At 35.2% G+C, this 24,849-nt stretch overlaps 1 protein-coding gene across 6 annotated transcripts in view; it reads right to left on the bottom strand.

Moving 5' to 3' along the window:
* DMXL1 (Dmx like 1) overlaps positions 1-24,849 on the bottom strand; it is a 166,759-nt gene that overhangs the window by 46,851 nt on the left and 95,059 nt on the right. For 3 of the 6 annotated variants that reach the window (XM_059693800.1, XM_059693801.1, XM_059693804.1), the window contains 8 exons: positions 23,014-23,141; positions 21,723-21,971; positions 21,262-21,375; positions 12,699-12,877; positions 7,411-7,538; positions 5,321-5,406; positions 2,215-2,416; positions 1,133-1,250 (listed from right to left, as the gene is read on the bottom strand). In XM_059693800.1, the coding sequence (XP_059549783.1) occupies positions 1,133-1,250; positions 2,215-2,416; positions 5,321-5,406; positions 7,411-7,538; positions 12,699-12,877; positions 21,262-21,375; positions 21,723-21,971; positions 23,014-23,141 (1,204 nt within the window). Of the gene's footprint in view, positions 1-1,132; positions 1,251-2,214; positions 2,417-5,320; positions 5,407-7,410; positions 7,539-12,211; positions 12,344-12,698; positions 12,878-21,261; positions 21,376-21,722; positions 21,972-23,013; positions 23,142-24,849 lie in introns of those variants that run through there. The other 3 variants (XM_059693803.1, XM_059693802.1, XM_059693805.1) reach the window with 2 other exon arrangements.

Raw genomic sequence — 24,849 nt, forward strand, 5'->3', positions numbered from 1 at the left:
GAACCAGAGAACAGTTGCCAGTCTTGAACACTTTGTTACTAGTCCATGAGAAGATAAGGAATTAACTAAATCCACTGTTTAGTTTACCCTATATTTTTTTAGTAGCAAAATTGTCTCAATGAAGGAAACAAAATGTTAATTTACATTCAGGTACAAGTTTCCCATAACAACAAATTGAAAGTTTTCAGTAGCACTGACCTGAGAAGAATAATCATTATAATGGTAACATCGAGGTATAATCAACCTGTTACTATATTATTAAAATTAGTTTGCAAAGTTTCATTAAGAAGCATAATCAACAGAGTAAAAAGAAATTTGAACGTACATATTCGAAATGCTTTCAGTATATAAACCTAGTTTCAATTAAACTTCTAAGATAAACTTCTTTTACCTGTCACATGAAAATCATGGGAACTTTCTACTTTGTCTCTTAAATGGTGATCATGAGAGTTCAAAACAGGAAACAAAGATACAGAATCTTAACCAATATCTTTTGGGGAGAAAAGTCCCAAATACATCTGAATTAGTTACTTTAAATAAAACAGATTTAAGAAAATACTGACTCTTTCTCTTTCCTATTCAATTACTTTTCTATACATTAACTGCATAGGATATCTTTATGATATAAAAATTAGTTTTAGTTTTTAATATATTTTTATTGATTTCAGAGAGGAAGGGAAAGGGAGATAGAAACATCAATGATGAGAGAGAATGATTGATCCGCTGCCTCCTGCATGCCTCCTACTGGGGACTGAGCCCACAACCCGGGCATGTGCTCTTGACCAGAATCAAACCTGGGACCAACGCTCTATCCACTGAGCCAAACTGGCTATGACAAAGTTATTTTTATTTTTTTATTTTTTATTTATTGATTTGAGATAGAAGAAGGAGAGAAAGAGAGAAACTTGTTGTTCCACTTATTTATGCATTTATTGGTTGATTCTTGTGTGTGCCCTGACCAGGGATGGAACCCCTAACTTTGGTGCGTTGGGATGATGCTCCAACCAACTGAGCTAACCAGCCAAGGTTAAAATGAGTTAAACAGTCTATAAAAGGCAACTTATTCTTTATGGTTACATAATACAAAAGACTTCAATAATAAAAAAGTAAGCAGGTTTTAACTTATACGAACCTCATTTAGGCACCTTTTCTTTGTAAATATATTTCTGATAAAGGTTTCCTGAATTTCTTCTTGCTTCACCAAGTACTGCCAAAGTCTTTTCACAGACAGTGCCAGGTGGTGTTTGGATCTGCAGAGGGACAATATATTTAATTATACACTTAAAATTCTGATTAACTTGACTATATCTACTGAGCGTTATATAAATATTTATAATAATATTTAAGTAGAATTAGACCAAATCATCTTGGGTTGCAATCAGTACTAGTAGACTTTTTCTTAAAGGACTGGATGGTAAATATTTTAGGCTTTGTAGGCCAGATGGTCTCTCATACTATTACTCAGCTCTGCCAATGAAGTGGGAAAGGAGCAGAGATGATATTAAAATGAAAGGGTGTGGCTGTGATCCAATAAAACTTTATCATAGGAGGAAGGATTTTGGCCCATAGGCTGCAGTTTGCTGACCCCTCACCTAAAAACATAATAGTAATGCTTCCTAGAAGAGATCTACAAGCAGAGCTACTGTGTTGTCTGTAAACACATACCAGTCCATGAAGTCTGTTACTGATGTGCAATGAGGTAAGAGCTTATGAAAAAAAAATGTAAATGAACTATCATTAAGTCACTATAGTAAGACTTTAATGAGGCAAGCACTGCACTGATTTACCTTTTACACCTCACAAACAGCAAACCAGTTTTCTGGCTATTTTGAATAGCACTGCTTGAGAGTGGGTGCCAGTAAACTACAAGCCTGCCTTCCATTTTCAAAAATAAGGTTTATTATGCAACAGCCATGCCCATTCATTTACTACTTACAGTTCATAGTTGCTTTCACTATACAATGGCAAGGCTTAATAGTTGCCACAAGAATTGTAAGGTCCCCAAAGTCTAAAATGTTTACTTATTTGGAACTTTGCAGGAAATGTTTGCTAACCTCTGGACTATAATATGCATCACACAGAGTCACAGAGATGAGCCTGGAAGAGCATATTATACATAAAAGAACTTAAATATTTTTTCTTCAAATACTACCTAAAACCACTCTTGATTTAGTAAAACTCATACTTAAAAACAAAATCCATAGGAAAACCTACTTGAAAGGAGTGTTTGTAGGTTCCAGCAAAGCTTTGTGGCGGAGAATTGCTGGACCTGCTGACAAACTCTCTTCAGAAGTATAACTTGCGATATAGTTTTGAGGGGGCCCACCATGGACTTCAAGTCGTCGTAGAAGAACTTGCTCCCAACACTGAAGAGTTTTTAGAACTGCATGACAAAGTGGTGAACTAACAGGAAGCTCTAAAATGAGAAAATAAAATTGACCCGCATTTATCTTCTGTAGTAAAATGCTAATCTCAACTGTAAGAATGACTGAGATATTAACACACATTTTGTCAGAGGTGATGTGAAGGAGGAGGGCATAGAATTCTAGAGTATAAAAAAAAGGATAGCACCCGGCTGGTGTGGCTAAGTGGTTGAGCATCAACCTCTGAACCTGAAGGTCAGGGTTCGATTCCTGGTCAGGGCACATGCCCAGGTTACAGGCTTGATCCCTATTAGGGAGCATGCAGGAGGCAACTGATCAGTGATTTTCATCATTGATGTTTCTATCTCCCTCCCCTTCTCCCTTCCTCTCTGAAAGGAATAAAATAAATGTATTTTTAAAAAGGATATCATAAATTTGTGTAACATTTCAACATAATTAGGTGGCCAAGGACATCAACAAAAAATGGGCAATCTAAGTCAAAATTATATCATAGCTTTACAACTAGTACTTGGAATAATATTTATGCCATGATTTAAATAACAGCTATGTCAATTACTGCTTTTGACTTTAATTTCACATAAAAAAAATTTACCGGAATATTATAAAACTATGTCTGGGAGAAAATTAATTGCTTTAACCTTTGTATCAGCCCAATTTCTGTATAACATATAACTACAATTTGCTTAGAAAATTAAATAATTCACAAAAGTAAAAAAAAAAGTTATGTAATAATATGAAATGTAGCACTTTGCAATTCTCCACTTCTATACTCTTGAATCCTAATCCCACTTTCAACTTTTAACTCTTTACCTACAAAAATCTAAACATGTTCATACTGTGAATTCTTAATCTTTCAATTTTAGAAATGATCTTCTGATATACTACTATAGAACATGAGAATAAACTCTCCATCATTCCAATATAATTACATAATAATTTTTTATTAAATTGCATTTTAGTTTTCACCTTTATATATATAATAGAGGCCCGGTGGACAAAAATTTGTGCACTGGCGGGGGAGGGGGTATCCCTCAGCCCCACTTGTGCCCTCTCACAGTCTGGGACCGCTCAGGAGATAATGACATGCTGACTTAGGCCCGCTCCCGGATGGCAGAGGGCAGGCCCAATCCCTAGGTGCAGCCCCTAGTCGGGCTCGGCCCGACTGGGGAGTTGGGGTGCCGCCCCGTCACGCACAGAACAGGGCAGATCGGGAGGCTGCGATGCCACCCCCAGTCACGCTCAGGATAGGGCTGATTGGGGGGTTGGGGTACCGCCCCCTGTCACACTCAAGGCAGGGTCGATGGGGAGGTTGCGGCGCCACCCCCTGTCATGCACAGAGCAGGGCCAATAAGGGGGTTGGGGCGCTGCCCCCTGTCATGCACAGAGCAGGGCCCATCAGGGGGGTTGGGGCTCTGTACCCTGTCACACATAGAGCAGGGCCGATCAGGGGGTTGGGGAGCTCCCCCCAGTCACACACAGAGCCGCAGGGCGATCAGGAGGTTGCAGAGCTGCCCCCATCACACACAGAGCAGGGCAGATAGGGAGGTTACGATGCCACCCCCAGTCACGCTCAGGGTAGGGCCGATTGGGGGATTGGGGCACCACCCCGTCACACTCAAGGCAGGGTCGATGGGGAGGTTGCAGCGCCACCCCGTCACGCACAGAGCAGGGCCAATCAGGGGGTTGGGACGCTGCCCCGTCAGGCACAGAGCAGGGCCCATCAGGGTGGTTGGGGCTCCGTACCCTGTCACACATAGAGCAGGGCCGATCAGGGGGTTGGGGAGCCCTCTCCTTTTTTTGTTTTTTTTTCTTTTTATTCTGGGATTTAGTTACCTTCTATGGCTGTCACTGGAACTGAGAGCCGGCTTTAGCTCTGAGGCTCGGCTCCAGCTCTGAGACCTTGGCTGCTGATCTGGCTTTGTTTGGGTTCTATAATTGTAACACTGTTGCAACTCCAGCTCTGAGATCCCGGCTGGCTGAAAGCAGGTTTCTGGGGATGGTTTAGCTTCTATAATTGCAACATTGTTTATTAGAGTGCAAGCTCAGAGGCCGGCAGTGGCAGGCGGGGAACCTTGGCTTCCTCCTTCACTGGAGCAAGCAAGCCTCCTGTTTGCTTCAGCTGCCTGACTGCCGGCCGCCATCTTGGTTGGCAGTTAATTTGCATAGCACCCTGATTAGCCAATGGGAAGGGTAGCGAAGTTACGGTTAATTACCATGTTTCTCTATTATTAGATAGGATATTAAATACAGATCACAGCTGAATCACTTGGTATCCTAACATGACTCTTTCTTTCCTATACTACGTTTCCTCCCTTGGAGTTAATCTCTAACTTTTCGCATTTACTTAGTTTTCTATGTGTCTGCCACTATTAAATCTCCCAATATCTCAGCTATGGCTATAATTACAGTCTCAATAAAGTCAATCACATCAGGTTCAAATTCCCTGCTTTCTTGTCCTCCTAAGAGCACTAACAAGGTGATAGACATATCTATAGACGGTTGGGTTGGTTAACAGAAACCTATCTTCTACAATAGGAAGTTATTAAACTTTTTCTCCAATATTTGAAAAAATACAAAACAGTAAATCAAAAGCAATGGCAATATTAATTCATGTTAAAATATTTATTTAGGGGGGATGAGGACACATTTGAAATACCTTAACTAATAAAGAATATTAAAAAAAAATTTCAAAAATTATTTTTTAGCCCGGCTGGTGTGGTTCAGTGGTTGAGCATCAGACCATGCACCAAGAGGTTACTGGTTTGATTTCCAGTCAGGGCACATGCCCAGACTGCAGGCTTAATCCCCAGAAGGGGGCATGCAGGAGGCAGCCAATCATTGATCTCTCATCGATGTTTCTCTTTCTCTCTCTCTCTCAAAAAAAACACACAAAAAATATTTTAAAAAACAAATAAATAAAATAAAATGTTTTTTACCTGCAAGATCGTGACCTGCAAAGGGATAGAAAGTCTTCAAGTTGTTGAGTACCAATTGCACCATTGCCAAGCGCATCAATGACCAACTAAAAATAAAGCAACAGTAGATCTGTTAAATTTTACTCAGGGATTTAAGAGTACACCACTCTCTGACCCAACAATTCCACTACCAGTAATTTATCCAGATTATGTACTTCCACAAAAACAAACAAAAAAAAACCCAAATGCATGTAGTACTCAAGTCTGAATTATCTACAATAGCAAAATACTAAAAACAATCAAATTATCTATCAAGAGAGTACTGGTTAAATATCTACAGTTTTGAACCATGGAATATTAGGGTAGCCATTTTTAAAGAATGAAAAAGGATCTCTAAGTGTTAATATGGTGTGGACTCCAGTATGTATTGACAAATAAAAAGTTATAGAACACTACATATAGTATGCTACCTACAGGGGAAATACAAAATTTCACACATACACACACATGCTTAATTTTGCAAACAGAAAAATAAGCCAGAAACTGTAGAGGGTGTAGAAGAGACATTAGCTGGAAGAGAGAAATGGTGAGACTTCTTATTTCACATTTTTATACAGTTTTATGTTCTTAATTAAAAATATTTCAGCTTCTCTTTTATTTCAAATGACACATTTATTTCTTAGAGTAATGGCTTTTTATTTCTTTAAGCTGTGGTAAACAAATCATTAAATTTATCATCTTAACTATTATCAAGCATACAGTTCAGTCGCATTAAATATATTTATATTGCTGTACAACCATCTATTTCCAGAATCCTTTTCATCTTGCAAAACTGAAACTCTATACCCATTAAGCAACAATTCTCCATTTCCACCTTCTCCTAGCCCCTGGCAACCACCATTCTATTTTCTATGAATTTGATTACTCTAGGTATCTCATATAAGTGGAATTATACAGTATCTTTCTTTTTGTGGTTTAATTTGCTTAGCATAATGCTGTCAAGATACATCCATATCATAGTAGCATGTATCAGAATTTCTTACTTTTAAAGGTTGAATAATATTCCATTGTACATTTATATCACATTGTGCTTATGCATTTACCTGTTGATAGATACTCAAGTTGCTTCTACCCCACTGGCTATTATGAATAATGTTGTTATGAACATGGGTGTACAAACACCTGTTTAATAACCTGCTTTGTATTCTTTTGGGTATATACCCAGGAGTCAAATTGATGGATCACATGATAATTCCATTTTTAATTTTTGAGAAACTGTCATACTGTTTTCCATGATGGTTGTACCATTTTACTTTCCCACTAACATAGCATAGGGTTCCAGTTTCTCCACACCCTTGCCAACACTTTTATTTTCTGGATGTGTTTTTTTTCTATAGTAGCCATCTCAATGGGTCTGAGATCATCCTTCATAGTGATTTTGACTTGCACTTCCCTACTGACCAGCTATAGTGAGCATTTTTTTCATGTGCCTTTCAATAAAGGAGTACTTCATTGGTCATTTTTATAACTTTTTTGGGAAAATGTCTATCCTAATCATTTGCTGATTTTTAATAGGGTTGAGCTTTTGTTGTTGAGTTACACAATTTGATTTTTGAGCCATGTTAATATTTCATATATTAAAAAAACAAAACAAAATTGGATCAACAAGAAATCATCAACACATTAATAAAAGCAAGGTAACAAATATACCAGCACTCCTACATGTAAGAATAATACTCATTGAGGGTGAATGTTTTGAACATTTATGATTCTTATCATATATGAAATAATTTTTAAAACAGTGATCACTGACATGTTAGCATACTAATGTTCACTGAAAAGACATTAGATTTTCTAGGATAAAACAGTGGGATTTATTTACATTAGGGAGCAAAGGCCAAAGAATAATCTGATAGTAACATTTTTGAGGACTAATAAAAAGTATAGGTCATCTGTGGAATTATTAAGAAAAGGAATTTACCAATTTCAATTAAAGAAATCTAAGTTAAATGTGTTATAAGTCCTAAGCCACTAGTTTCACATGTACTATTTTCAAAAATATTATATATGACATCATTTTTTTTAAAAGCTTAACATTAAGTATTCCATACCTGTATGAATTTGAATTAGAATGCTCTTGGAGATGGAAATCTGAAACATCATCATCATCATCATCATCATCACTGTCCACACTCTCCTCTGAATCATATTCTCTACTTAGGGAAGGGGGTAAAAAAGGCTAAAATAAAAAAGTTACAGAATTTACCATGAACTATCTGATTTAATACATTGAATTACATATTCTAATATTAGCAATTTATCCCATTTTCAGATATTTTGTTATAAGAAGTAAAACCAGCATTTGATTTTTTTCCACTGATTTCTAGAGAGTGGAAGGGAGGGAGAAGGGAGAAGAGAAAGGGAAGGAAAAAGAGAGAGAGAGAGGGAGAGAGAAATCAATGTGAGAGAGATACACTGATTGGTTGCCTCCTGCATGTGCCTCTACCAGGGCTAGGGAATCTGCAACTGAAATACTTGCCCTTGACTGGGAATCAAACCCTTGACCCTTTGGTCCATGGGCCAATGCTCTAACCACTGAGGAAAACTGGGCAGCGCAGCTTCTTTTTTCTTGACATTCTATGCCTTTGACATCACTTTACACAATTTCCTTACTTAGTTATCCATTCAACAAAATTTTATCAGGTATCTACTGTGTTTAAAAAAGCATCCTATATAATAAAAGGCTAATATGCAAATCGACCGAACAGCGGAAGTACTAGTCGCAATGCCGGCACTGACCACCAGGGGGCAGACGCTCAATGTAGGAGCTGCCCCCTGGTGGTCAATGCGCTCCCACAGGGGGAGCACCGCTCAGCCAGAAGCCGGGCTGGCGAGCACAGTGGCAGTGGCGAGAGCCTCTCCTGCCTCCGCTGCAGCACTAAGGGCCCCTTAGAGGACATCCCTTGAGGGGTCCCGGACTGTGAGATGGCACAGACCGGGCTGAGGGACCCTCCCACCCCCCAGTGCACAAATGTCATGCACCAGGCCGCTAGCACTTGATATAAAAATGTTTAAGATATATACACAGTCATTGCCGTCACAGAGCTTATAATTTAATGGGGGGAAAATAGGTAAATAGTAGAAAGCTAAGTAGATGCATTCATAGAGTGTAATGGAGTGTCACAAATGAGTTTTAAGTAGAGGACAGGTAATAAGATTTATGTCAATAATATTACTAACACCACTCACTTATGAAAGAAAAGTCAAATGGCAAGAGTAGAAATGGACACATCAATAACTAAGGCAAGAACTGGCAGTCTACACACAAGTGTTAGTAATGGAGATGAAGAGAAATAACAGATTTATAGTGTATTTGGGGGAAAGCATTGACAGATTTGCTAATAAATCTGGAGAGCAAGAGAAACAGAGGAAAAATATGATTTCTGGTTTTCTGGCTTGAGCAACTATAAGGATAAAGATGCCATTTACTAAAACAAGAGGACTTTGATTGTTAAGAGAGGAGGTATTGGAGAAAATAAATACCAAAACCCAAATCTTGAAGATCAAGATTCACAGGTCAAGTAGAAAAAGAAAGATAAGAAAAGATACTATGAAGGAATTAATAGTAAGGTTAGTGCGAAAAATAGAAGAAAGCAGCATCAGAGAACAAGAGTTTAAGTATTTCAAAAAAAAGGAAATGGTCAGATGTGCTGAATATTGCTAAGAGGTAAAATAAGATGATGATCAAGAAGTTTCAGTTATATTTGACATGTGTGCCACCTGAATCTCAAGAACAGCAGTTTCAGCAGGGTAGTTGTGTGAGATGCCATACAATAGGTAACTATGAAAGGGATCTAAGGTAATAAAAAAATGTAGCCTCCTCCTTTCAAGTGGTTTCACTTCCTATGGTTTCAATTACCTGTGATCAACTTCAGTTTGAAATATGAAATAGAAAATTTAAAAAATAAAGAATTCCTAAGTTTTAAAATGCGTGCTGTTCTGAGTAGCATGATAAAATCTTGCATTGCCTTGCTCTGTACCACCCAAGACGTGTATCAACCCTTTGTTCAGTGTGTCCATGCTATAAATGTTACCTGCCCATTATCACTAAGTAGCCATTTTGGTTATCAGATAGACAGTGTGGTATGGCAGTGCTTATGTTCAAGTAATCTTATAGTAGTCTAATACTACGTCACAATACCTACAATTCATCTCACATTATCTCATCAAGTAAGCATTGTATCATCTCACATCATCACAAGAAGGGTGAGTATAGTACAATTAGGTATTTTGAGAGAGATACCAGTTACCTCCCTAATAGAGTTTATTGTCATTATAATTGTTCTATTTTATTATTAGTTATTGTTGTTAATCTCTTACAATGCCTAATTTATAAATTAATCTTTATCCCAGGTATGTATGTATAGGAAAAAACAAAATATATACAATTGCCCCTTGAACAACATGGGTTTGACTTGTGTGGATTTACTTACACATGGATTTTTACTAGATCCACATAGTTCAAGCCTGTGTTGTTCAAGGGTCAACTGTATTTTTGATCCGTGGTTTGTATGCAGCTGGCTGACTACAGTTGTATGTGAAAATTTCAACTGTGTGTGTGTGTGTGTGTGTGTGTGTGGTGAGGGGCTGGTACCTCCTCTGGATTCAGCCTTCCACTGGGGTCTTGGGACATATTCCGCACAGATAAGGACAACTACTGCATATAGTTTTGAAAAGTTGAATAAGAATAGAAAGCAGAGTCTGGCCAGTATGGATCAGTGGTTGAGCATCAACCTATGAACCAGGAGGTCACAGTTTTATTCCAGGTCAGGGCACATGCCCAGGTTGCAGGCTCAATCCCCAGCCGATCAATAATTCTCTCTCACCATTGATGTTTCTATCTCTGCCTGTCCCTTCCTCTCTGAAATCAATAAAAGCATATTAAAAAAAAATAGAAAGCAGAGAAATGGAATAGCTGAAAAATTTGGGGGATTAAAGCAGGATTTGGAATGGGAAACAGGAGAGCACATTTCTGCCCTAATGGAAGGAGCCAATGGAGAGGAGAGAACTGAACGCAAAGCAAAGAGTATAGAAGAAAAGCAAACATGGGATTCAGAAGAGAAATGGAGTCTTTGATAGGAAGGACTCTTCATAATAACAGGAGGAAAGAAGATGCTGAAAGGAAACACAGTTAGAGCTTCATGACAGGATGATAAAAGAATTTTGTCTAATTCTATTTTTTAATGACTTAAGATATGAGGTCATCAATTAACAATGAGAATGAAAGAGATGTGGGAAGTTTGAAAAGTTATACAAGCCAAATAAAGAAACATAGCAGGGAGGACAGAACTTCTGGAATAGCTGAGTAAAAGAGGTTTGGTAAATCTTCTCCCCAAAAAGCGAAAATAAAACTGCATAAAATTGTCAAAAACAATCATTTAAAGGTATTGGAAAGTGACCAAATGCATATAACACATTAAAAATATATAAGAAATATCTACTGGATCTCTGTAAAACAGTCAGAATCTGGCATTTTAGACAGGGGCTACCCTCATCCCCACCCCTGCCACTCGGTGGTACAATTGTTCTATCAGGGCCAGAAGGGCAGTCTGTGAGGACTAAGAACTCTGCTTCATGACCAAGGGAGGCTAACTTTAACAAAAATTCCATACCCAGTGACACTGTAAAAAACTACAGATATCTCAGCAGTAAACATTTAGGGAAAGCTAACATCTCATCTATCCTGAGGCTGTGATACAGACTGGGGCAAGAACAGACCAATCAGAAATTTAACAAGAAGATCCAGGTATAAGAAGAACATGTTAATCAAGAACCCTATATCCAGCAATCTATGCTTCAAAAATGAAGATGAAACAAAGACATTTCCATATAAATAAGTGCTTAGTAAACATTTGTTCAATGAATAAATGACTGTGCAAATGTCTTTCTTTATAATGAAGCATAAAAGACAAGAGGAAAATAAAAACCGCTGCTTATATAAGAAATTTGTCTGATCACAGGAGAAGACATATACAGGTAGTTCTTGCTTGGCATGTAGTGCAGGAATATAAAAATGTCTAAGCAAGCTGGAGCCATGCAAAGCAATCTTAATCAGTGGAAAATTACAAGATTTTGTGACTATTAAAAATATTTTCAAAACACTAGAAACTCTTACGGTCAGCTAGGAAAATAAAAAATAGTAAAAATAATTTTTATTTTATACACTGTAAAATGTTAGAAACATTGAGAATTAAAGTACTTTATATTTTTGGGGAAAAAATTTACTGAGTACTTGCCTTCTAACAGTACAAAGCATCTTTTCTAATCTTGGCAAACTGTCATAAACGTATCTAAGTCTGTATTAGCTTCCAACATTTTATGCTTTGTGCTTTCAATGTTGTGAAATATTACCCAGAGTTCCTTTAACAGGAAGGTGTTTGTTTGTTTGTTTTTTGCTCATTTCGCTATCTCTGGAACATCTTCATCCTTTTGTCACATTTTCCTCATTTATGTTGATAAGTTGGCCTTAACTAGATTTCTCTAGCTGCAGATCTAGAGTCTCTTAAATAACAGTAAAGTCAATAATTCCAAAGTTAGCTAATTTTTCTATAACTTTACATTTGATTTGAATTTCACTTCTAGTACTATCACTTTTCATATTTTTTGTTGCCTTTTCATCAATGTTAGTCAATTCCCTCTTCTAATTATCCAATTTTACAAAATGTCACTTGGGTTTATAATGGGAGACAAGGAGGCAGGACACAACCCCTTTTCCTGTCTATGTATGAACTGAACAACAGTTACTAAATGACCAATCACCAGCAGACTTTGAAAGAACTGCTGTGATTAGTCACTGATCATGAGGTACATCTGTTATTTTCATTGTAATTTGTGGATTGAAAAGCTAGCAGGGAACTTTGTACTTGATGTTATTACTCACACTTAATATACTGTGGTAACTTAAACCTGAATCATATTGTTGAGGAGCTAATGTTATATAATTAAAAAGATGAAATTTGTGTATATCAACCAATGCAGGACTGCCTGTAATATAGAAAAAAAAATGAGAATATGGATGGCAGTTTAACTTCTGATGGATTTGATTCCTTAATTACTACCAAGTACATTGGTATTAAGGTGTTAACTAATTTATCTTTTCATCTTAATAAATGAACTTTACATAAAATGCAAAAATTATAACTTAGCAAGGAACTGCCTTAAAAACTGGTTGGAAATATAGGCAAATATTTGTTTTTGGGGGGGAATGTAGTCTGATAAAATGAAAATTTTCTAAAGCACAATGGGAAAATATTTTGAAGCACCAACAATTACACTAATTTTAAACACTTTCATTTCCACTTAACTGCGTAAATATTGATCTGGACAGCACTTTCATTACCTTGGCTATGAAATAGTCCCAGATGCTGAGCTCAGGTGGGATGAACTTCTCTTTCACTGTCAATGATTCCTGGCTCACTGGCGGTGAGGAGGTCGTCAGTGGGGTAGATTCTCTGCCAGATGCTTTTGATGGCCTAAGACGCGTGCTCTGCTTCTCTCCTTCTTCCACTAGTGAGGACACTAATAAGAACACAGTAAAGTATTACTAAGTAAGTACTATTGTCATTGTGTAAGACCTATGGCTAACTATACGTAAGTACACACACAAAACTGAGCTTATTATGATAGTAAGGTAAGGAAATTGATAGAGGAAGTGAGACAAAAACTACCTTGAATTTATCTCACTCTCTGTTGACTTATGCATTGTATATGTAGGCAGTAGGATGTAATATCTGCTTGTAAATGAGCCCCCACATGATAGGAAATTATCTACATTGTTCTGTTTTGTTTTTTTAAGAACATCATGGTAACAAAAAAGAATATCATGGATGTCAATGTTAATTAAAGACAACAACTCAGGAGATTCTTCAGTAATCACTGGCCTTTTATCTACATATAAAACTATATTTTCAATGAAAATTTAAAAATTCAAACACATAACTATTTAATTAAACTGACTCAGACTTTTAGGAATGGTTTGAAGATGGAATTTTCTAGTCAATGGATTAACAAAGAGGTAGAAAATGTAATCTCTATTGTTTTAACTTCAAAACACTTAACAGTATTCTTTTTGCATTTTACCTTAGAATATTAAGGGAATTAGCATAGAAAAGCAAGTTATGAAAATCTTTAATGAACACTAAGTCCCAGTATACAAATCACCAGTGAAGAATCAAGGATCTCCTAAACATAGGCATGATCTGATAGACAAACAACGCCACATTAAAGCACATCAATATTCTCCTTCAATGGTTCCAGTGAGCATGAATTTACCTCCCAAATGAATGCAATAATTGTGCTGTAATAAACTTCGTTTTATTGTCTGAAGCTACTTGGCTTGCATAAACAGCATGCTCATGCATTATATCAAGCTACAGCCAAGCTCAGTTTAACAGAATAATTTAGTTATTTCAGAAAAAGGAAATTAAGTTAAATAAAAATAGTATTCTAAGGCATGGCTAAAAAGTGGTATGATTATTACATAATCTTTCAAAAGGCTTAAAAGGAACTATTAAATTAAATGTATAATTTTTCTGTTCTTATTTTTAGTAATTGATAATTAATAATCACCTTTCTAATATACCTGTTGCATACATTTACATATATTCTAAAACTTAAACAGTGATTTTTCCAAATTCTCACTAGTTAAAATATTCAGGATATAAAGGTTGTTGTTTTTCTTTACTTTTCAAATATTTGCTATGGTTTAAGATAAATCTATCATTTAACTTTAACATTACTATTTTGCCTTTGTTTTTAAATTAGACAGCTTCATAAAAGCTTAGGGGATCACCTGGAAAATAAAATTTTCAAACAATGCTAAATTAATAAACGTGATAAAAATGTAGATTTTTTTTTAAAGCAAAACATAAGAGGGTTTTTAAAATGAGAAAACATTTTAAGATATAGTCTGTGAAGCCAGACAGATGACATGAAAATAAGAGATTAACCACACTCAGGGAAAATATTTAAAATTACAGACTCAAATCCCAGAGGTATAAAACTATTTATCAAAACACTATTAATAGCCGAAACTGGTTTGGCTCAGTGGATAGAGCTTCAGCCTGCGGACTGAAAGGTCCCAGGTTCGATTCCGGTCAAGGGCATGTACCTGGGTTGCGGGCATATACCCAGTAGGAGATGTGCAGGAGGCAGCTGATCAATGTTTCTCTCTCATCGATGTTTCTAACTCTCTATCTCTCTCCCTTCCTCTCTGTAAAAAATCAATATAATATATTTAAAAAAACCACACTATTAATAAACAAGGACAATGGGGGGGGGGGCATGACAAACAAGTTCACATTACTGAATATTGTATTACCTGAAATGCTACAAAAAAAATAAATAATCTGAATGATGCCTCCTAGCAAACAAATGGTCTGTAACTTGTTATTAGGGTAGATGCTCCTTCTTCACCCTCAAATTGCAGCAGACCTAAAATAATTTTATACTTAAATCACATTGGGTTAGAGTGGTCATGAAACTTAAGGGCAGCAATAGAAACTATTTGGCTATTGAGTACTCACTGCTTGTTTTTGAAAATGCTAATAATTAAGTATCAAAAACTTCTGCCATTCCTTGGGTAAAAACTGATGCTACTGTTCCATTATTAATGGGGTAAATGGCTACTTTACTAGTAATAGAAGAAAAAAATTAGTATCAGGAAGAAGTAAAACGGAACTTGAGGGGAGGCCAGGGGATTGTCAAGGGCGGGGGGAAAAAAGGGACACATATGTAATACCCTTTGTAAGACTGTAAGCAATAAAATAAAATAAAATAAAAATAAAAATAAAAAAGGAACTTGAGATACAGAACTTATGAATTCAAAAAATAAATTTCTCAGTTGCTTTGGATTCACAGAATGTACTTCTGAAAAGTGGGCTTCCATGACAAGATTGTGGACTGAGCATACAAGAAGCCCTATCCTCATCCTTAACACATTCTGCAGTGGTTTCCTTAGAATTATGGAAATAACACGCCAAAGAACTTGAAACAGAAATGGAGAACGGTTGAGGCTACATATAAGGAACGGACGTGGGAGATACAAAGAAGTAAGAAAGACAATGTTTTTTATCATTAAGTTCTTCTGTACTGCTGAATTTTACCACACATTTATACTGCTTTCGTTAAAATTAAAACACAAGGAAGGCTAATAAGTTAACACTTTTTTCCAGGTTATTATTATAAATAAAATCCGCTCTAGCCGGTGTGGCTTAGTGGATAGAGTACCGGCCTGCGGGCTGAAGGGCCCTGGGTTTGATTCCGGTCAAGAAAACATACTTCGGTTGATCTCTCCCCCTTGTATACATGCATATAAGCCTAACCAATAGACACAGACACCAGGGGGGTGAGGACATGAGTGGGGGGGTTTGGGGAGCAATGGAGGGATAAGGAGACACATGTGATACCTTAATCAATAAAGTAAAAAAAAAAAAAAAAAAAAAGAGCATATACTTCAGTTGCAGGCGCATCCCCAGCCCAGGCCCTTGGTGGGTGCATGCAGAGGGAACCAATTGATGTGTTTCTCTCACATCGATATTTCTCTCTGCCATTCCCTCTCTCTCCCACTCTCTCTAAAAATCAATAGAAAAATACCCTCAGGTGAGGATTAAATAATAATAATAATAATAATTAAATAAAATCAGAAACAACAAAATTAATATTCTGAACCTAGATTAAAATGTTATTTCTTTCAAAAACTGACCTCAGAGTAACCAGCAGAACCATCTCATTCTCCACTCCTCAATCTAAGGCACCTTTATCCATAGGGCTATTCATGAGTGTCCCAGAGTGTGCATAAAGCTTCAGGAGGCATATATCCTGGACCTTCAAATTTAGCTCCAAATTAATATTTTTTTGGGGGGGAGGTGGTGTTAAATAACTTAATTGATGATTTAAAACATTTTATGTTGAAAGCAACAGATATGGAGAAGATAAAAGTCATATAAGTTTAAAATAAAATAGATTTCTTCCCTTCAGCAAGGTAATTCAGTCTAAAAGGTCTCCTAAGAGAAATATATTCATTCTCCTTTATTATTAAGGGTGTACTACAAATGTATATGAACATAAATTAAGTATAAAACAAATTCTCAAAATTCTATGTAAAACATGATTTTACAAGTAAACTTCAAATGCTCATAAAAGGAAAAGACAAAATCAGGAGATTAAATAAGCAGTGAATTTAAGGTACTTCTTAATCTTCAAAGAATAAAATTAATGATAAAATAAAGTCTGGCAGGCGATATTATCAGATTTTACCAAGACTATTGACTCTTAAGATCTTACTAGGATCAATACTTCACACAGTGAACCTGCTTCATAAATGTCCATAAAAATGAACTGATGAGTTTCTTAACAGAAAGCAGTGATCTGTGTCTCCAAACCACAGAGCAAGGTAGTCTCCAAAGCAGTTGGTGTCAAAATGGTTCATTGAAATATGGAAGGAAAATATTCAGATTTATTTTTTTAATAAGTACAAGTGGGGAAGGAGAAAGCAAAGAGGAGGAAAGGGGTAAGAAGGGAAAAGAGAAAAGAAGAGAGGAGTGGTGGAGAAAAAAGAGAAGGGGGTTGAGGGAAAGAAGGTACAAGGGGAAGGAAGAAGGAAAAGGGCAGGCAGAAGAAAAAGAGAAGGGAACAAGAAAATAAAAATTGTCGCTGTTTACTATCTGGATCAACAACAGTACATGTTATTTATAGATAAATAATGTACATATCTTGGGGTTTTGCTCAAGCATGTTTCAAGGATAGGGTTATGCAATTAAAAAAATCTGGAGATAACTGCCCTCGAGTGCTACTTTTCAATCACCCTGCTGGCTACAATATGGTTCTGTCTATAGCATTTCAGCTAAAACTCAACAGACTTATTAAAAATTTGAATGGAGTATATACAGTGTGGGGTAAAGTAGGTTTATAGTTGTTTGTATGAAAAATAATATAATAATTATAAATAACAATAAACTGTGTTTCATGTACTCACAAATGTAAACCTGCTTTTGCACAACCTGTCTATACAACGAAATATTATTCAGGTGTACAAAGGAAGGAAATCCTGCCACATGTTAAAACACAGATGAACCTTGAGGACATTATGCTAAGTGAAAAAAGACAATCACAAAAATACAAATATTGTAAGACTCCCCTATATGAAGTAACAAAAGTAGTCAAATTCATGGAAACAGAAAGTAGAATGGTGGTTAGCAGAGGATGGTGAAAGGGAAAAGGGGAAGTTGTTTAATAGGTATAAAGTTTCAAATTTGTAAAATGAAAAAGTTCTGGAGAGTTGTTTCACAGCAATGTGAAAGTACTTATTACTACTGAACTGTACACAAATAGTTTAGATAGTATATTTTATGTTTTTGACCACATTAAAAATTTATAATACAGAAAATACATTAAAGCTATTTTGCTGCAGTACTTAGGACTGCCAGAATATATTAGAAAATGGGATTGGACATAGAGATCACATGCTCAATTTCAGTAAGAATGAGGGAGTCTAGGTAAGAGCTGAGATGTTTCATAAAAAAAATTTATCTGTAAAATTTTACACATGTGCATGTCTTAGTGTTTTTTTAACCTTCTATGCTTCCTCTACCTTTATTATCTAAGTATGTGCCTTCCCCTGTAGTTATGAAATGAATCTAATGCTTTTTAAACTTTAAAATTTATACCATATGGCCCTCATAGAAAAGTCTGTCCAAGGATTCTAACCAAAAAATATATTCCCTTTCCTAGTAAAACTAGTTATTTTGCAGTGCATCAGATAATTACAAGTGTTTGGCATATTCAACTATATTTTCAATAGTTGATTTTATTTTATATTGTAAACTAGAAGCCTGGTGCACAAAATTTGTGCATGGTAAGAGGGGGTCCCCTCAGCCCAGCCTGCAACGACACCAGCGTCCCTCGTCCTGGCCTCCGGCCCGAAGCCCCTCCTCTCCCTCCATGCGGCTAGGCGACGCCGCCAGAGTCCCACACCGGCCACTATGGGCACCGCCATCTTTTGTCATGGAGTGGTGGCTAATTTACATATTACTCTTTTATTAGATAGGATACACAATCATTAAATACTAAATACACAACTTTTATTTTATACAAATAAAATGGGAAAAAGCAAAACATCTGTATTTTCTGATCTGTATTTAGTATAAATAACCAAATACCAAAAATATACTTTAAAATATCTAGAACATCATTAGCAGTTTCATGGTAAAAATGAAAAAAAATAACATGCTTACCACAAATACTCATTTTACATTTCATTCTCAATTTGGAGACATTAAAAATCATTACTATAAATTTATCAAGATAAACAATTCACAATTCTTGTTAATTTCAAATATTATAACAAAACAAAAAAATCTTTAAATATTTTTATTTGCTATAAAATACGCAATGAAAAGCAAAAGTATGGATTTCTAACTGTTAGCAGAAAAAAGGTAATTTTTTGAAAATTTCTATTGCTCAGTTGATAGTCTACTTTAAACTCCATGAACATATACCTGCACTATAATTTTAATTAATTAGAAAATAATAAACCCTTCATTAACATATAACTGAAGTCCACAAAGCAAATTAAACTTATTTTAAAAATAGACTACTGATATATATACATTAACATGTTGGTTAAGAATTTTGTCTGCCAAGCTAACATCTAATTAAAATCATCTACCATTGTCTTATATTACAAAGTGTATGTCATAATTAAATTTTAAGTCACTAAAAGAATTAGTACACTGACTGTAATAAACATTCTCTAGAAATATAATTTAGTTTATGAGACCATTATTTCAAAGAAAATTAAAATGAAGATTTATACCAGAACAAGAAAATAGTGACTTTTAAATTACTCTCATAGTACCAAGTTTATTAAAACACAGATTTTTAGGGGTTCCAAGCATTTATTTCGTTTTGAATATACCATACTTTAACACTGATTAAGCTGTCAGGAAAATGAAATACTCTATAGCAGTGGTTCTCAACCCTGGCTGAACATTAGAATCACCTGAGAATCTTCTTAAAATCCTGATTTCTGTCCCAGGTAATTCTAATGTGCAGCCAAGGTTGAGAACCACTGCTCTATAGACTTGTCAGTTTTCCTTCAGCCAAACTTGTATAGTAAAAATTTAAAAATATACTCCATATATATTAATTTTGGCTGCACTCAGGGCAATTTTTCTAAAGCACATTATTTTATACCCTTGGTCAACAATGTATACTGAATGTATGGACAATTAGACTCTTGGGATATTATAATTATGTTTAACAGTAATTCAAACCTGCATGACTGCTTACTTACAACCTAAAATGTATCAGGCTGCTGTGCTGCTTCAGTTGGTGAGTTTTCAGAACATAATATTGCTTTCAAAAATGGAGATTTCAGAACTCTGCCTTATGTTGAAAGGCACTCCTACTTGTTTCTAGTTTTGGTTGACTTTCTGTTCTCAGATTTTCTCTCTCCAACTGTCAGTTGATTCTGCTTCACTGGACTGCTGCTTCTAATTACTCTCTACTGTTTTTACCTCTTCCCCCTTTATCTCTGTTTTTCTACGTCTTTCTTTCTTTTTCTACCCACTCCTTCTCAAGCTAGATCAGCTTTGGGGCCATTAGGCCTTTGGCTTCACCATTCAGTGAGTACCCCTATTTTTTGGTTAGCAAACTGGTGAATCATGTAATTCATGTCTTCTATAAATGCTGCTTTAGTTGCTGTTGTATTCAGAATAGTTTGTGGGTTCTCAAAAACAGATGAGCATCACATAACCTAGATGTGGCTACAACCAGCCCTACCACTAAGTGAACCATGTTTTAAGTATTCTATATTATTTGCCTGCCAGTGGTAGGATATAATTTATGACAGTATTTATGGTAGGGTGTACTTGAAAGATAATTTATGTAATGATATTTCTGTCTAGAAACAATTAAATCTGAATGGCTAAACAAAGAACAACCTGGGCTTTTAGGAAGGTTTTTTATATATCTGTGTTCAGCAAAAATGGTTGGAACTGAGACCTAATACCTAGCCAGTAAGAATGCATTTTTAATTTTTACAGGTATATGGATATTCCATAGTAAAAACTTATCCCTTTTTAACATTTCACATTAATAAGATCAGTCTTAACAAATGCTTTTCTCTTACAACACACTAAAAACAGTGCAAAAATTAATCTGCCAATTATTTATTTAATACTAATCTCAATAGAGGTATAAATATTACTCCCTATTAGTCTTTTTTTTTTATCCATATCAAAAAATAAAGCAGGGTAATTTCTTTAAAAATTATAAAAGTTATGAAAATTAGAATATTTTTTTAAATTTAAAAGCAATGGGCTTTTAAATGGGCTAATAAATTACAAAAAGAAAACTTTTTAAAAAGGCAGAAGCATTATGAAGATTCTTTTCAAGTCAAGAAAGTGTGGTGTTTCTATCTTTAAATAAACACATATAGTTTCAATGTTAGAAAGTTCAGAAAAGAGGATACAATTGTTTAAAATATTTACTTTTCATAGTATTAAGGAACACTTAGAAATCCAAAACCCCTAATGTCCAGAATCATAATATGCAAAACACGAAGCAGCGTCATCTGAAAATTTTTCCTATTATTTCAAGCCATAGTTCGATTTGGCATGATTAGCAGTGACATTTCTTTATCTCTACACATTTAAAAATATGTTAAAGTGTAAGGGATAGAAAACATCAAAATAAAGAATTTTAAAAAGAAAATGCAGAAATGATTTTCAAATATGCTAATCATGTTTTAAATCAAAAATATGGCTTGCTTAAAATAAATTTTCAATTTTCTATAGTAAGTGCCAAACAAAACAAAACTGGCCCACTGTACCCCAAACCCCTCCAAAACAACACAAAGCAAGCTGGACTGTAGAAGCCTATTTCTAAAGCTAATATCTTGCCTGCAAGACTGGGAGGGCTATGAGAACTGATGGCTGAAAAAGCTTTGGAAAAGCCCACACATTCCATGGAGAATACCACTACCTGGTGGGGGCTAGGCATAGCAAAGTGCCTTCCTGCCAAAGAAAGAAGAGAGAATCTGTATTTGGGATAGAACAAAAACCAATGTTATGCATTATTTCAACAAATGAAAATTTCAATAGTAAAAGATCAAAGAAAATTACATTAGATAGTCCTAATCACTGGTACATGAGTATCTTAAAGTTTGAAATTGCACCAGTAACTTTATAATGCATTTTCACTATAAAAATATTGGTTCAGAATTTAAGAATATGGTCTGTATCAAGATCTTTCTATAAGTAAATTGAAATGTATTTACATTTGACGAAGTTACCATTCTGATAAATAAATGAAGCCTCAGTCTTTAATGAACAACAACAGATAAAACAAATAAAAAACTAACCGGGTAATGCTTTTGAGTGTGTCTGTTCTTTGCTGGAAAGACATGCACCTCCACCAAATACAGCAGACCACATTTTTTCATTTAGAGGATGTGCCACAATCCGAAATAGTTCATTACTAGAATGTGTTGCCAAACCATGGATGAAGAGACTAAGATACACTGCTGTGAGAATCTCACAGAGCAAAATTGTAAGCCCTGACTGGGCTTCCTCACCAGAAGAATTCAAAAGTCGAATTAGAGAAGTTATTCCTAGAAAAACAACAAACACATACCACTGATGATAAATTTTAAAAATAAAAAATTAACTACATTTTCTAATTTTTAAAAAAAACTTTATTACATTAGGATTAAAACATTTTCTTCTCTAAATTCATAGATGAGTAGAGGTCACTATTGGTTAATGCATAATTCTGAGCTTTCATTCAATTTAGAGAAACACTAAAAATCTGTAATCTGATTCAAATATGATAGATAAGCACTGGCTGGCATAGCTCTGTGGTTAGAGTGTAGGCCTGCTCACTGGAGGGTCACAGGTTAGATTTCCAGGTTCAATTCTCAGGTCAAGGACATACACTGGGTTTCAGGTTCAATCCCACGCTCCCCCCACCCACCCACCACCCACCCAAGGGTGCATGCAGGAGGCAACCAATCGATGTGTCTCGCATTAATGTTGTTCTCTCTCCTCTTTTTCTCCCCTTCCTCCTTTCCTTCCACCTCTCTAAAAAAAGTCAGTGAAAAAATATCCCCACTCCTTGAGTGAGGATTGAAAAAAAATTCAAAAAAAACCAGCCCAGCTGGTGTGGGTTAGTGGTTAAGCATCGACCTATGAACCAGGAGGTCATGGTTCGATTTCCAGTCAGGGCACATGCCAAGGATACAGGCTCCATCCCCAGTAGGAGGCATGCAGGAGGCAGCTGATCAATGATTCTCTCTCATCATTGATGCTTTTATCTCTCTCTCTCCCTTCCTCTCTGAAATTAGTGAAAATATATTAGAAAATAAAAAAAACAAATATGATAGATAAAATATAATTGCTATGATAAATATTTTTCTGCAAAATTATAAAAAGTAATATAACAAAACATTTGAGTTACTTTAATATAATGATGAAGTAAATACTAAAATTAAGTAACTGCATAATTTGTAATGAGTGGAGAATGCTGAACTGGTATCAATTCTAAAAAATATTTAATAATGGTTATCATATAGCAAAACCCAAGCAAACCTAATTTTTCCTCATCTGATTAAATTCAAGCTAAGAAAAACTCATACACATATAAATTATTTATACCTGGCCACTGAGCTGGTGATGTATTAGGAGTTATTGCTTCATCTAAGCTTCCTGTTTTCAAAGAATGCCGATGGGGAAGCAGTACTGTTTGATACACCATTCCAGTAAACTGATTTGTTTGAAATGAGCTAAGAGAAGAAAACATTTAAGTAATAGTAATCTACAATGGCCCACAATAACAACAATAATATACAGATCTAAAATGATCTTCACATAATATTCCATGTTTTAGATCTAACTTCTAGGGTACCTTAAGTATAAATTTTTGTTATCAGTTATACTACTATTACATCTACACTATATTCTATAGTCAAGTGCTATATTAAAATAAAGTATCCTTTAATTATAAATATACAAATTTTTTAAATTAAAACATGTGATAGGTTTTAAGTTTATTTAGTGAAGATATAGAATATGTACAAATGAGAAAACTGAATTACTATTGACCACAAATAGCAAGCTTATACATTACACTTTAAAACAAGGTTATTTGGCTGAAAACGAAGTCAATTTAGGTTTAATTTAATATTTAATGGCTAGTCTATCCTACATCAGGTTAGATTACTTCAAGTATATGCACCAAGTTCCAGGCATATAATAAAAAACATAGTGTGTGTCTCCCATGAAATTTACAGCCTGATAGGGAAATCAGACACAAATAATTTTACCACAATGTTTTTAAGGACAAAATCTATACAATACAGTGCCATGAAAGCAAAAGACAGAATTTCACATAATTTGGGAATTCAGGGTAAGCTTCCCCAAGTAAATGGCACTTTAAACAGATGAATGAACAAAATAACTTGCAGCTTGACACAGACTATGAAATATAACAGAAAATTTAAGATTTTTTAAAATACATAACATTTTGCTAACCTGTCAAATTTCTGTATTGTGCATTAAGTAAGGGAATATGATATTTATAAAGAACATTTAATTGTTTAGACCTGTTCTGATTAGTAAGTCTTATTAATGATAGCATTTTGATGCATTTGTAAATAGTTTCTCTTGCTTTAGTTTCCAAGTACAAGATGGCAGAGTAACAACAAAAAAATCCCATTACAGCAAATGGATATAAGAAAGATAAAAATATGTTGGTGAAAGTAAAGTTATACTTAATAACGAGAAAATGAACTCTTGCAGGATCAGAGTAAAAAAAAAAAAAATCAAGTTAAAGCAAACCTAGAAATACATAACCAGAGTAGTAAGCTAAGATTACCCATGGGAAAATTCACATAATTTATAACATAAACAGACTAAAAAAAATCAGTACCAAGGAAGGCTGACATCATGTAAGAGACAAAAAACTCAGTGAAAGACCTGTACCTGAGGAAGCAGACTTATCAGAACATTAAGAAAAATGCTTTATCTTCAGACAGGTTAAACAAAAATCAATAAATAAAGGCAATAAGTTATAATAAATATTGCTATTAAAATCAACAGAGGTCTTAAAAAATGAAACACTTAGACTTAATAAAAGATAAGATGTTGCTGAAGAATGAATTAGTGTCTAGAAAAAGAAGCTAGGATTTCTCCTGAAAAGCAGAAAAAAGAAATAAAGGTAAGAAACAAGTAAAAGCTGCCAGACAGGATAAAATTCACCTCGACAAGACACAACACAAAGGGACCAAAGCACGAATGTACTCACGACAATAATAACCCTACTATAAGTGATCAACTGGGAAAACAAAATTAGGGGCGAGTAAAGAGAGCATAAATGATATCGAAGAGAGTGAAAAAGATAGGAGAGAAAAGAAGAAGGAAGAAAAGGATATTATATATATATATGGGGAAAACACCACAGAACCAATACATAAACAAACAAACAGAAATAAT

Source organism: Myotis daubentonii, chromosome 4 (assembly GCF_963259705.1).
Source record: "Myotis daubentonii chromosome 4, mMyoDau2.1, whole genome shotgun sequence".
Taxonomy (NCBI): Eukaryota; Metazoa; Chordata; class Mammalia; order Chiroptera; family Vespertilionidae; genus Myotis; species Myotis daubentonii.